Below are 14,303 nucleotides of genomic sequence, written 5' to 3'. Positions count from 1 at the left end.
TTCAAGAAGATATTTTATTCGAAATTCACTATTTCATAACCAAAATATTTTTATAGAAAAATATACACACCTTCCTTTTTCCTTATTATGACTCGAGAAGAGATTGACACTAAAAATAGAACTATCTCAATTCCAGAGATATTACAGGAATAAATTGATGTCAGAGATATTTTTCCAAGCTTTTTGTGTTGCGTAGGAATGAATTCTTAAGGATTATACCGTTGGAAGTCATAGATATGTGTTTATTTATTTTTCCTTGAAAGAAAACCGAGTTTTCCTTTGTACTTCCTTCTTTCCTTGTTTTTCTGTAAATAACGTTACTCAAATAAAAGCATAAATATCAAAAGAGCTCTTGTTTTAAGAAAAAACAGCATAAGTGTACTACAAATTCGTGTAGCAAAATATTTCAATGACTTATAACCAGTGAGTTAGTTATTTTTTGAATAAAAATAATAAAAAATTGATTTTTTTTTAAATTGAAACTAAAACTTTTTTGATTTGCTTTTTTACTGGTTGCCACGGTTCAAAGTTTTTTCTACTACTTTATACGGCTCAGGCAACAATGCGTCGGGCATAAAATTATTTTCATTATTTTGGATAAGTGCAAACCTAAAGTATGTATTAGTACTGATTAAGTATACTATATGTATACAGATAAAAATCTTGTCCCTAATTCATGGTACGAAAATTGTTTTTTGTGACGATGAGCAAACGAGTAAAATTTCCTGTGCGCAAAAATAAAAAACTCGCGGTTAAACAGCGTAATAACTGGGACGGTCAGCCGCTTTGCACAATTTTAGAGGACACAAGTGGGCGTGCTATGTGCGCAAACTAATAACCTAACTAGTGCGGGACTCCGAAAATTGGAACCACGAAAATCAATGCTTTTAACGATAAGTTTATAATATGTGGTATTAGGATCTATTTCAGGAAAATAGTTTTTCAATGCAGGTAATTTTTTTTGCCTAATAGTTCAGTCATTGGGGATTTTTGCTTGGAAAAAAGTCCGGAAGTTTTGCAACTTTGCAGGTTTATAGGTTTTGGGGTCCCTAACTAAAATCCATAAAATGCACATCTCCAGACTTGCCGCCGGCGCCGCCATCTTGCCAAGATGGCATCCAAAATCGGTATTTTGTAAGTATCTCGAAAACTATGCATTTTTCGCAAAAATTTGAGGGAAGAAAAATTAAAGAGATTAAAATTTCCTATAAAAAAGATTCTATGAAAATTTTCGCTAAAGTCAACCGTTTAGGCACAAAATCCTTGGAAATTTTACAATTTTGCGTAAAATATGATATATTAAGTATAGTCGATTTTATGAAATCAAATGTCAATTAGGGTTCACTAAAACTAGTTTTAGTTTAGTTTCTTCAATTTTGTCATGAAACAGTGGCGTATCATTAATTCGCTCATTAATTTATGAATAATTAATTTTCATTATTGAAAATGCCGTACTTGTTTCCACACACCACCCAAGGTAAAGTATGGCGCGTTTATTTTAACGTGATCTCTGAGCCTACTCACTAGGTAAATTAAAAACTTTAACTTACTGCACAAATCCGACGGATCTGGCTCATTGATGTCAAAGTCGATCGTGTCTGCTGTACTAGGCTGGTCAGGGTGGTCTCTCAATACGTCCAACTCTTCATCTTCAGCCGCCAGAGGGATATCTACAGGCAAGTTGAACTCCTCTTCATCGAATTCGTCAAGTGACACTTCAGTGACGTTGTCACAGGATTTCCCATTGCAGTATGCACAAATCATTGAACATTTTAATCCTGCTTTTCTGCATCCGCAGGCTTTACCATAGTTGTTAGTTTTGCATTTACAGGATAAAAATGCCAACAGGGATTTTGGAGCTGGATCTTTCAACGTTGTGACTGGAGTAATGCCTGTTTTTGTTTTCTTCCAACCCCATTCTTCGGCATCTTTGGGACAATCAGACCAATGCTGAATCTGGTGGTAAGTTCGCAATGAATGCTGTCCAGCACGACAATTAATTATTCATAAATTAATGTGCGAATTAATGATACGCCACTGTTTCATGACAAAATTGAAGAAACTAAACTAAAACTAGTTTTAGTGAACCCTTATCGACATTTGATTTCGGAAAATCGACTATTCATAATATATCATATTTTACGCAAAATTGTAAAATTTTCAGGGATTTTGTGCTTTTTTTATAGGAAATTTTATTCTCTTTAATTTTGCTCTCCTCAAATTTTCGCGAAAAACGCATAGTTTTCGAGATATTCACAAAATACCGATTTTGGGCGCCATCTTTCCAAGATGGCGGCGCCGGCAGCAAGTCTGGAAATGTGCATTTTATGGTTACAATTAAACAAAAAGTGCAAAACCGGACTTTTAACAAACCACGATCTAATGACTGAAGTATAACATTTTCCTTGTCATTCAAGAAATTAATATTTCTTATAAAAAATAAAATACATCTTCGACATTAAAATGAATATTTTGTATTTGAACTGTCAAAATTAGGTCTTAATCCACGATTCTGGTTAGTGAATAAATTAAATTTAATTATTGCATTGTTACAATTAAGCCGGAATCCAAAATTAATCTTTTAAGGTAGGGCTTTTAAAGTTTAACTCTGTAATTGGATTATACGTTTGGAGGGATAGATTGAGTTCCAAGGGCTCAAAAACTGAATTTACTCGCTCTTCTGGTTAATTTATATAATTCCAATCATATACGTTTTTTATTTTCCTAAATAAAAAAAACGAGATTTGATATGTTAGCATATGACATAAATTAGAACTGATTGACAACTGTTTTCGGCCACTTCCTGTTTCACCGGAAATGCTTACAACTTTTCCTTTTTAAATGGAATCCTTGGTATTTTTTTACTTTATTCGATAGAAAATGACACTCTGAATAGAGTGACACATAATGAACCCCATTATGTTAATAAAATAATAAAAAATTTGACTCAAAATACCAAATTGTTCTATATTATACAGACCGGACCACCGTAGTAGTAACATAGGCAGAACCGGACGAATTAGCGTATACCCGTCCGCCGGATAAAAAGCAGGCGAAAAAATGCGATAAAATAAAAATAGGTAGATATGTAATAAGAATGTTTCAGAATTTGTATTTATTCGTGTTTTAATAGCCAAAACGAATACATATATTCTTGCGACAGTTCTCGTGTAAAATTTATTTTTTAAGTAAAATAATGGATGTTTACGAAGTTCGTGAGAAAATTCAAATTGTAAAATGGTATTTCCAAAATAAGTCTTATCGGGATATACAAACAATTTTTCCACAAACTTTTGTAAACAGGCCAATTCCATCTTTACCTAGTGTGTCAAGAGTTATTAATAATTTTGAAACACATGGGTGGCGTATTCCCACAAAAACACAAAAAGCCTGATGTGTGTTGATTAATGAAGAACAGGAGTTAAAGCAAGTGTTTATTTGTGCTACCGCGGATCAAAATTTATATCTCGGAAACTAAAGTTCCAAAAAAATTCGTAATATATCTAGAAATTCATTTACCCGCTAGTAGTTATAAAAAGCATATTACAATACTGACAAATCAAAACGAAATCAAACCGTAAAAATCACAACAAAAGCGTCTCTGAGTGACAGTTAAAAATCAAATTTTATTAACAGTTTTGATATTGGACATTTGGTAAGAAAGTTAATATTGACAGTTTTAATATTTTGCGCCTCTGCATCTTGGAGGAAAAACTATTTTTAATGAACTGTCATTTCCATTTAAGTTTCCCAGCCATGCTCTGATCGGACCAACGAAAAGCAGAGAATAGCATTTGAGTACAAAACGTACTGCTATGGCGAGTGCTAGAAGCTCTACGCCATCTAGCGACAGCTGTGACAATCACAGATCGTACCGCCAAAATTAAAACCAGCGGCCTACTGGACAAAAATGCTTGCTTCATCCACGTTACCGTAGATGGAGCTAAGAAGGCTTTGGTAGGGTATATATAAGTAAACAAAATACGAGAAGCGAAAAAAGGGGCCAAAACGGCAGTACGGTCTGTGATTGTCACAGCTGCCGCTAGATGGCGTAATAACCCCAATTATGCCCTACTAGGAAAACCGGTGATTAAAACTATGCTCGCTACGTATTTGAACGTAGTTGAACTCATCTAAAAAGTTTTTTTAGCTGGAATAATAAATTATAATACAATTTAGACCTTCTGAAGATATCAAAATATTTACTTTTTTATTTTTAGAATTTTCACAAATTCTACTTCCTAAAACTTTTAAAATAATTAAATAATATTTTTTATACTTGCTATTTAAACCCGTGTATTTGTATATACTAGTTGTTTACAATATTCTCCGACGGTGGCAGCACCGGAGGAGAATGCACCAAGCCTATAGGTTTAGGTCTTTCCTTTAGCTTAAATCAGTTATGTAAAATACATTTGTTTATTTAGTATTCTTTGTTTATTTACTTTTCTTAACAGAAAATCACAAAAATATTTCTACTGAAATGCACAATTTTCAGTTTTTTCAACTTTGGATGCACACTCGTTGAAGCTCATTCTGGCAGCTCTATATCTCTGGTCTAGAGCAATGCTACCTCAAGCAAACCACAGAGAAAATCGGTTTAAGTAAATAGAGATTCCATCAGAGAGGCAGCGTGTTGCATAGTTTGCAACATCGCTGTCGTTATCGGAAATACCGACCTGTAACTAAATTGACCGGTTATTGATATTAATAAGTGAAGTTTATGAACGGACGGGAAATAGATTATAGTGTGTTATAGAGGTAATATTGAACTTGTCTGTGAAAGGTAACTTTTAATCGTGCTGGCATAAAATATATTTTCTGTAATAATAATATAATTAAAAAAGACAGAACTATTTTTTACTTACTTAACACTAAACAACAAAGGTTTCGGCAAATATCACGTAATTTTTTTCGGGAAAAAGATATTGAAAAAATTGGAGAAATATAAAAGTTACAGATCTACTGTGTCACCCCTTCTTCAGTTATAACTCGTCATGCAGTTTTAAGGCTTTGAATAAAGATCTGAGACGGTTTTACAGAGGTTAGTTCTCGATCTCTAATATTAGTGGTACCAAAGTTTATGGCACCAATAGTTGTCGTCTCGGCGCACGCAGTAAGAAGGTGTTCTAGTGTTTCCTCATTTTCCCCACAGAATTCAATCTACTGAGCTGTTCATTTAGGAGACAGTGTCCTGTTAAAAAACCTGTGACAATAGAGTGTCTTAGACTGTTTGAGGATTCCAATTCCAAGATGGAATCTTCCAGGTTCTTGAACTTTATATCGATTTAAGGGATTCTAAGGGTTTTTAAAAAATTACATATTAATAAAATCATAACAAAGTCAACTGCTTAAAATTAGGTGTATAAATTAAATTCTATTTAATTTTAATTATAATTACAGATTATTAAGGGATCGTTACGTAAATATACTTTATGTAATTGATAGTGTTGGGAGGAAGGCTTAAGAGCTAATAGAAGAGATACCTATAATTTAAAATCGTTTTACCCTACTCCTATTATTATTCCTTCAAGGGTAGAGGATTAAAAGCCATCTTTAAGGATCTTTATTGATTACTATATACTCAACTAGAGAAAATGGAATTGTTAAATATCTTAAATAAATAAACAAAAATACGAGTAGCGGAAAAAGGGGCCAAAAAACCCTACATATATGCTTATTCTCTGCATTAAGTTCATCAGACCGAAGGGAACAGCCATTCGACGACCGGTTTCGGAGACTTTTCTCCATCGTCAGGCCGACTTTGCTGTAATTTTTTTAATTTGCTCGATCTGGCCAACGAAAGCAGAGAATATCATTTGAGTACAATAAGTACTACTATAGCAAGAGTGCTAGACGCTCTACGCCATCTAGCGGTAGCTGTGACAATCACAGATCGTACCGCCAAAACTAAAACCAGCGGCCTACTGGACAAACATGCTTGCTTCATCCACGTTACCGTAGATGGAGCTAAGAAGGCTTAGGTAGGGTATATATAATAAATAAGCAAAAATACGAGTACCGGAAAAAGGGGCCAAAAAACCCTACATATATGCTTATTCTCTGCATTAAGTTCATCAGACCGAAGGGAACAGCCATTCGACGACCGGTTTCGGAGATTTTTCTCCATCGTCAGGCCGACTTTGCTGTAACCTCGATCTGACCAAAAGCAGAGAGAATATCGTTTTGGCGGAATTACAGTAAGTACTACTATGGCAAAGTGCTAGACGCTCCTACGCCATCTAGCGGTAACTGTGACAATCACAGATCGATACGGCCAAAGTGGAAACCAGCGGCCCTGCACTGGACAAACATGCTTGCTTCATCCACGTTACCGTAGATGAATAAAGAACACAGGTAGGGTATATATAATAAATAAGCAAAATACGAGTATGCCGGAAAAGGGGCCAAAACCCTACATATTGCTTATTCTCTGCATTAAGTTCATCAGACCGAAGGGAACAGCCATTCGACGACCGGTTTCGGAGATTTATCTCCATCGTCAGGCCGACTTTGCTGTAACCCTCGATCTGACCAACGAAAAGCAGAGAATAGCATTTGAGTAAAAAACGTACTACTATGGCGAGAGTGCTAGACGCTCTACGCCATCTAGCGGCAGCTGTGACAATCACAGATCGTACCGCCAAAATTAAAACCAGCGGCCTACTGGACAAACATGCTTGCTTCATCCACGTTACCGTAGATGGAGCTAAGGAGGCTTAGGTAGGGTATATATAAATAAACAAAATACGAGTAGCGGAAAAAGGGGTCAAAAAACCTTACATATATGCTTATTCTCTGCATTAAGTTCATCAGACCGAAGGGAACAGCCATTCGACGACCGGTTTCGGAGATTTTTCTCCATCGTCAGGCCGACTTTGCTGTAACCCTCGATCTGACCAAAGAAAGCAGAGAATAGCATTTGAGTACAATAAGTACTACTATGACAAGAGTGCTAGACGCTCTATGCCATCTAGCGGTAGCTGTGACCAATCTGTGACACTAAAATCTGTAACTTGTATAAAGTATAAAAGTCCTATTGCTCATTTTTGCTGTTCAGAAGAATATAGAACATAGCGATAAAATTATCAAAATTTTAGTATTTATAGGAAATTTCACAGACTTTTAGGATATACAAAGGATTAAGGCTTGAATGCTTTGGTTTTAATACAAAATAGATGTTTTCAGACCTTTTTTTTGAAGAATTTTACGTGATCTTAAAAATTAATAATCCACGTCTGTTTCATGCTTCAGGTGACTCTAAAGCTCTCTAAACATGTAATTATTAAAACTGAATTGGTAAATAAATTATAAAGCTAAGTCAAAACCGAAATCCAGAGTGGAATTTTCAAACCGTCAAAAATTCTAACACCGTCTCTTATAAATCATTCCACTGGAAAACCCCTCCTAATTTTTTGCTACAGAGTTTCGTACCTTTTTCATTTACAAAAAACGAGTCTGCCTTTTCAGCTTTCGCTTTTGTATCATCCCAAAGCGGGGAATAAAGTATAAAAGTTATAGATTTCTTTAATATTTCACTTCTAAGAAGATTAATTTTTTGTAATAAAAAAAGCAAATATACTAACATTAATGTATTAAGGTACGTACTTGAGAATGCCCATATTGATAAGAATACATAAAGATGCAAGTACTTGAAGTAGGTCTGAAGTTTAGGCTAAATAAAACAAATTTCATGAAGTACTATTTTTTATGAAGTACTATAAATTCAAATGAAGTACTAAATATCTAAAACATTTCAATCAATAATATCACAGTGTCACAGGGATTTTTTTTTTCAATAAAAAGGGGCCGTCTTTTGCAGGAAACACTGCGACCTCTAATCCGCACACTGAGTGCGCCGAGACTAGAACTATTTATTCCATAAATTTTGTACGACTAATATCGAAGATGGAGAAGTACCCTCTGTAAAACCGTTTTAGATACTGGGTTTTGTTATAGCCCTGAGACTGAATGATGAGTTATAACTCGTAATGAGGAAGACACAATAGATCTGCAAGGTTGCGGTGATGGGAAAAAAGATACAAAAATTCTACTTACCACGAGCATATAAATATCAAATAGTATCGCCGTTATCACAAAGCACTTTAATCCAGCCCGTTTTTGCTTGACGCTGAAACTCTGATAGAGCCATTCTAGCGAATGATCGGAGAAAGTATTAAAAATGTAGCACATTTCTTTCATTTTGCCGGCCAATTGATTGTCCTTTGTTTCTTTGTCGAGTTCGTTTTGTTGAGCGGACATATTTATTTGTAATATTTGACGTATAATATATAATTCTTTGATTTTTATTTTTGTAATTTCTTCAGTATTTATATTTCATTGTTGTTATTCTAAAAAGAAAGTTTTTTCTTAAGTTTCAATTTAATCGTTTCTCAGTTTTATTTATTCTAGAGTTATACAATAATTTTATAGAATATCTAAAAAAAATAAAAAAGTAAGTTAGTTCCAGTACTCGAAAAAGAATATTTAAATTTTAAATGAAATTAAACACATATAATTGAAAACTGTCAATCATATACAAGCAAATTACGAAAGTAAAACATTTAAAAAGTTAAAAGTTGAGATTGAAATATTTCTATTAAAAAGCAAAAATATATTTCGTGCCTGCAACTGATAGTAGAACACATAAAGCTGAAAATTTGCAGCATATTGTGGTATAACCGCAAATTATTAAAATTTATGTGCATGAAAATTAGTTCCTCGCGGGTGCGAAATAGAAAAGATGCTTTTTAAAATCTTTGAAATACGCTAATGTCGTAAAAAAGGCAGCATATGGTTTAACATAAGACGTTTATGATCTGGTGCTAAGTAGTTAGGATAACTTGTTACCATCAAATTAAAAAAAAAGAAAAAATAGATTGTTTATAGGTTGTTATAGTATCTGCTAAAGTAGTAAGTCTTCGTTGTTCCCAAGTGTTCCAATTCCACATACCTTAGGCTACTTGAAGGAATTACTGAACGCAAATGGTCTCGACAACAAAACTGTGATTGAATATATTGAGCTTACATCGTTATGTATGAAACAAAATTGTTTTCAATTTAATAACAACTTTTTTGAACAGCGGGAAGGTACAGCAATGGGTAATCCATTGTCTCCATTTTTGGCTAATTTATTCATGAGCAGGTTTGAAGTGGAGTCTAAGAATCAGTTTGAGTATTTTCCAAGAGTATGGTTTAGATATTTTTGCTGTTTTACACTATGGTTTAGATATTTTTGCTGTTTTTGTTATTTACAAGAGTATGGTTATGATATTTTTGCTGTTTTTGACACACATTCAGACACCATAGATAATTTTATTTCTAAGTTAAATAATCGTTTTCCTTTCATTAAATTTACACATGAAATTGAGAACAACGACAGATTACCATTTCTAGATGTATTAGTTATTATAAATACTAATAATTGCCTGGAATTTGATATCTATAGGAAAAATACCACTACACGCAGATATATTCCTAATGAATCATATCATAGTATTGAACATAAAATGGCTAGTTTAAATTTCTTAGTTCATAGATTACTTAGTTTTCCACTTTCCAACGAAAGATATGAAATAGAAAGAGGTTACATTAGAAATGTAGCTGAGTGTAATGGATATTCTCCTTCACTAGTTGATAAAATAATTAGAAAACGTAGGTATAGGTTAATGACTTCTGAAAATTCGACTTTTCAAGTGGAGAAAGATACGTCAAACTATTTTTCAATACCGTTTAATAGACAGTTATCCAGTGGTCTAAAAGGAATTTTTAAGAATGTCAATTATAAACTTATATATAGTGCTAATAATAAATTACAACAATTATTAGGTAATTCAAAGGATAAAACACCTCTACTGGAAAGATCGAGTATTTATGAAATTTCTTGTAAAGATTGTAATCAGAAATATGTTGGACAAACTAGAAGATCAATATTAACTAGATTTAAAGAACATTTGGCTCAGATAAGATATGGTAGACCGGATAAATCTTGCGTTGCCGAACATATTGTTGATAAATAACATTGTATAGATCTTAATAACTTGAAATTAATTAAACAAGTTTAAAATTACAGACAATTAGATGCATCAGAATTAATAAATGTAAAGATAGTATGAACAGGGACAACGGTCCAATTCCTTCAAGTTCTTTGTTCCTACTACTCTAGTGGCGGAAATATAACTGTTACGCTCGGTGGGTTCTGACAGATCTTGCCACGCCCACTCTGTGCCCACTGAGCGAGTATATAAACGCTCCAATTGTAGATTGTATTTTAGTTTATAATCACCTGCTGATGATGCTAACATGGTTAGCGAAACGCGCGTCCAGTGTAAAAGTAAAAGTGTTTTGGTGTATTGTGATGATTTAGTGTTTTATTTAACTAAATTTGAACAGATTCATCCTTTTCACGATCAATTTTTGTATGTAATGTTTATATTATTTTCGTATTACCAATAGAAAAACTAGAAAGGCAATTGAAACTTTGATAAAATGTTATTAAAACCTTATTTGAAATGAAACACATCCCGCTCGAAAGGTCAAGTTTCCTTTTCATTTGATTTGACGTTGATGAAACTGTGTTAAATCATTTGAAATAGAATTTCGCAATTTAAAGGTCAATCAAGTTGGGAATTTATTTCTACTTCAAAAATATGTACTGGATTAATAATAAAAAACTTTTATTATTCTTTTTAGGTTTTTAACTGTAGCAGATAGATGCAATTAAATTAAGAGACACTTCAAAATACTATTAAAAAATAGGTTTTTCTTTTTCATTTTTGTAGTTTATTTTGCAGCATACTAGTTTTCTTTCGTGGCACAAAAAATATATTTCTCTTGACAACTAAAGTATATCCTTAAGGCATGAAAATATGTAGAATTGTAAAATGTAGAAATTACCTAGTTATGTCAAATTTATTTCTGCTTGGCCTTTTTCATGTGAAGAAAATTGTTTTATATTTAATTTATATTTCATAACCTATTATCCAGATGCACTGTAAAACTTATAAGACTATGATAAGCAAAACAGCATGCGAGTCGTTTTAAGAAACGTTAATGTTTTAATATTATTATATAAACATTGTAATTCAAATTATCTGGTTTTGATAAAATCATAAAGTATTTAATTAATATTTTAATAATAATATTAAACGGTTTATTGAAACATGAAGTTTATTAAATTTTAATAAAAATGCATTTCAATCTAGCCAATTCGTTTTGCCAAATTGAATTTGCAATAATGTTAAATGTAATTTAAATTCTATATGAAATTGAATAACTGCATTTACTTTGGACATATTTGACCAATACGATTATAATAAAATGACAATAATAACAAGGATCTCATTCTATTTAAATTCATAACAGATAGAGAGATATATTATTTTATATAAAACCATTTTTAAATCTTATTCGAGAATTCGTGGATAACATAATATTTTTGTATATGATTGACAATTCCTTACAGAGTAACAACACTTATTTTTTTCTAGTATAGTGCACTAAAATAATGTTGTGATGTCTTGTGGCTAAAAGTTATGTAAATTTACAAATGTATCACTAAAAATTAATAACTAAATTATTGTATACTAATGTATACAACTACTGACTTAGTAGTCAATATTTCTTGTGATTGTTCTTGGTGGCAAACTAATTCTAAGCCAGTTCATACTAATAACAAGTCCCTTATACAGGGTGTTTTATAATAAGTAAACTTACTTATGTAAAAATAAGATTTAATTTTTACATCATTACACATTTTGACTTTTACTGCCCAAGTAAAATTGTAAGATAATTATTTCAAAATAGCAATTCTTTTTAAAACATAATATTCTTGTATATGTATGTATACTCATTCACCCTTTCTCATAAATGAATAATATTTAATCGTAATTTTAAACAAATATCTTGGGTTATTTTATTGTTTTTATTATTCTAAAACAAAATACAATTCAAATTATTTCATACTACTGATTAAGATATATTTATCAGCTAAATGAAAAATAATAATAAAAATGCATAATTCTAACTTTTATTTGACGTATAATTAGGTTAATTCATAATCAAATTCATGCCTGTTTTTATTTGAAAAATCTACTATATTTACCAATAATATTCTATATCAAATAAAACCAAGAAACGACTAATTCCTGTTCAAATAATATTAGATTAATTTCAAACCGACGTTTCTATAAGCAAAAACGTAATTATCATCTGGAAACAACCCTGCTTGAGTCATGGTATCATTGAGAAAATAAAACTCCGGAATTTTTTCGATATTTCTCGCGATTCCACTCAACGTGCGTTATCGATTCCGGGCGCCTACGTCGAAAGCGTCTCCGTTCAGCTTCCGGAAACCGGACTAAGCTCACTGGCATGGCTCCCGGAGCCGATTCAGCGGCGGCACGTCCGAGGGCGGGTGCGCAGGTGCAATTTTGGGGGTTGGAAGCGACGGCGGAGGTTGGAGAGCGCTATTATTTTTGCTGGGCCGGTGTCCTAAGATGTTAAGAGGTGGTTTTTGGATCGTTGTTGAGGTCTAAGAGAAAAAAGAAACGATATTTTTAAGGTTATATATACTGTTTGTCACGACCCTTTATCTCTGGAACACGTAGAGGTATTGAGTTGAAAATAAAACCATGTACTCAGATCTACAGTCCCTTGAAGCTGTGAAAAATCAAGCTTCTAAGTTGACGTAAAAAAGATACGCCCATTTATTCCGCAAGAAACATTAATACTACAAGTATACCGGAATAATCTCAAAACTATACATTTGTTATTAAATCTTAATATATTATTATATACTCTTTACACGGAAATCTCGGAGAGCATCAAAGTGACTTTTAGTGGTGAATTGAAATTTGCATTTATAGAAACATATATTGTCTCTCTTTTTCTCAAGAGAATATATTATTACAAAACAATAATCAAAATTTATATCTTTTAAAAGTAAACTAAGTAATAATAATGTAGGTATTTTTTAAAAAATATTTGGTAACTATTGTAATACATACAGAGTGTCCTAGAAATTTTAGGGGTCGGAGATCTTGATAAAAGAAACATATGTTATCTTTATCGTTTTTCAAATAAGTCCAAAATAACGGAGTTATTTTACTTTGAAAATTTCCAAAAAAAATGATTTTTTGTTAAAATTTTGAGAACCACTGGATCTTCTGGATTTTCTTTCTTGTAAATTTAATTATCAAGAAATTATGTTTTTTAACTAAAAACTAAAAAAATTTCAAAAAATTTCGAATTTTCAAAATTTTTTTTTTTGCGAAAATATCTCATAGGCGTGTTTCTGTGTTTCTGGGGTTTACAACCATACTACCAGTTAAAATATTTGCACTTATTTTTGGGACACCCGGTATAACTATACAATTTAATTATAAACTTATAGTAATACACATTTATAAATTTACACAATTTGACCACGATACCATAACATCATTTCAGTGTACTCGCATGTTTGTACTAAAAAAAATATATTAAATTAAAATGCTGTTACTCTATAGAGAATTGTCAATCATAGACAAAAATATTATGTTATCCATAAAAATACGAAGAAGTAATTCATGGTTTGGTAAAAACTTCAATTTTTAATATGTTACTTTAAAAAATCTAAAAACGAATTGTAAAAGATTTTTTAAACTTGCCTCTGAGAAGGGGTAAATAAATAAATAAAATTAGGTTTTCAAAATTTCATAAAAACGGTAAGTACTAGAAAAAATAGTTAAAATAAAAGTTGCAGAGCGTACAATTTTACATAAAAATGGTCTCTACTTTTTTTGCTCAAATCAAAATTAACTGAGATAGGGTGGCTAAAAACTCTCACAACTTCTTTCTCTTTCTAAGTCCTTACCGTTTTCTCTGAAATTTGAAAAAAAAACACTTTATTTAAAAAAAATCTTAATTGAGATTTATAATTTTTCAAACAAATTGAATAAACATTTATTAAATATATGAATTTTTCAGCAACTTATATATTTTTTTTTAATTTCTACTGTCACTCCACCCTATCTCGGGTAATTTTGATCTGAGCAAAAAAAAGTACAGAGATTATTTCTATGTGAAATTTGAAGCTCCACAACTTTTATTTGAACTTTTTTTCTAGTTTTTACCGTTTTTCCGAAAAAATAATTTTAATTATTTATTTCACCCCTTCTCGAGGGTGAATTTAAAAAAAATCTTTCACAATTTGTTTTTAAATCTTATATCAAAAACTGATTTTTTTAGCAAAATTTATTATTAATTTATTATTTATTTAACAAAAGGCCTATTTTAGACATATTAAAATAGTACGTCTAAAA

The 14,303-nt window shown here is 31.7% G+C and overlaps 1 protein-coding gene across 1 annotated transcript in view; it reads right to left on the bottom strand.

The window, feature by feature from the left end:
• LOC115890718 (adenylate cyclase type 3) overlaps positions 1-12,199 on the bottom strand; it is a 118,058-nt gene extending 105,859 nt beyond the window's left edge. The window contains exons 1-2 of the mRNA XM_030911021.1: positions 12,182-12,199; positions 8,059-8,351 (exon numbers count right to left, since the gene is read on the bottom strand). Of these exons, the coding sequence (XP_030766881.1) occupies positions 8,059-8,262 (204 nt within the window). The 5' untranslated portion in view covers positions 8,263-8,351; positions 12,182-12,199. The remainder of the gene's footprint in view (positions 1-8,058; positions 8,352-12,181) is intronic.
• Positions 12,200-14,303: the final 2,104 nt, after the last annotated feature.

Source organism: Sitophilus oryzae, unplaced genomic scaffold (genome assembly GCF_002938485.1).
Source record: "Sitophilus oryzae breed Bouriz unplaced genomic scaffold, Soryzae_2.0 scaffold_908_pilon_pilon, whole genome shotgun sequence".
Taxonomy (NCBI): Eukaryota; Metazoa; Arthropoda; class Insecta; order Coleoptera; family Curculionidae; genus Sitophilus; species Sitophilus oryzae.
The sequence above is the reverse complement of the archived record's forward strand: the minus strand, read 5'-3'. Positions and strand labels throughout refer to the sequence as shown.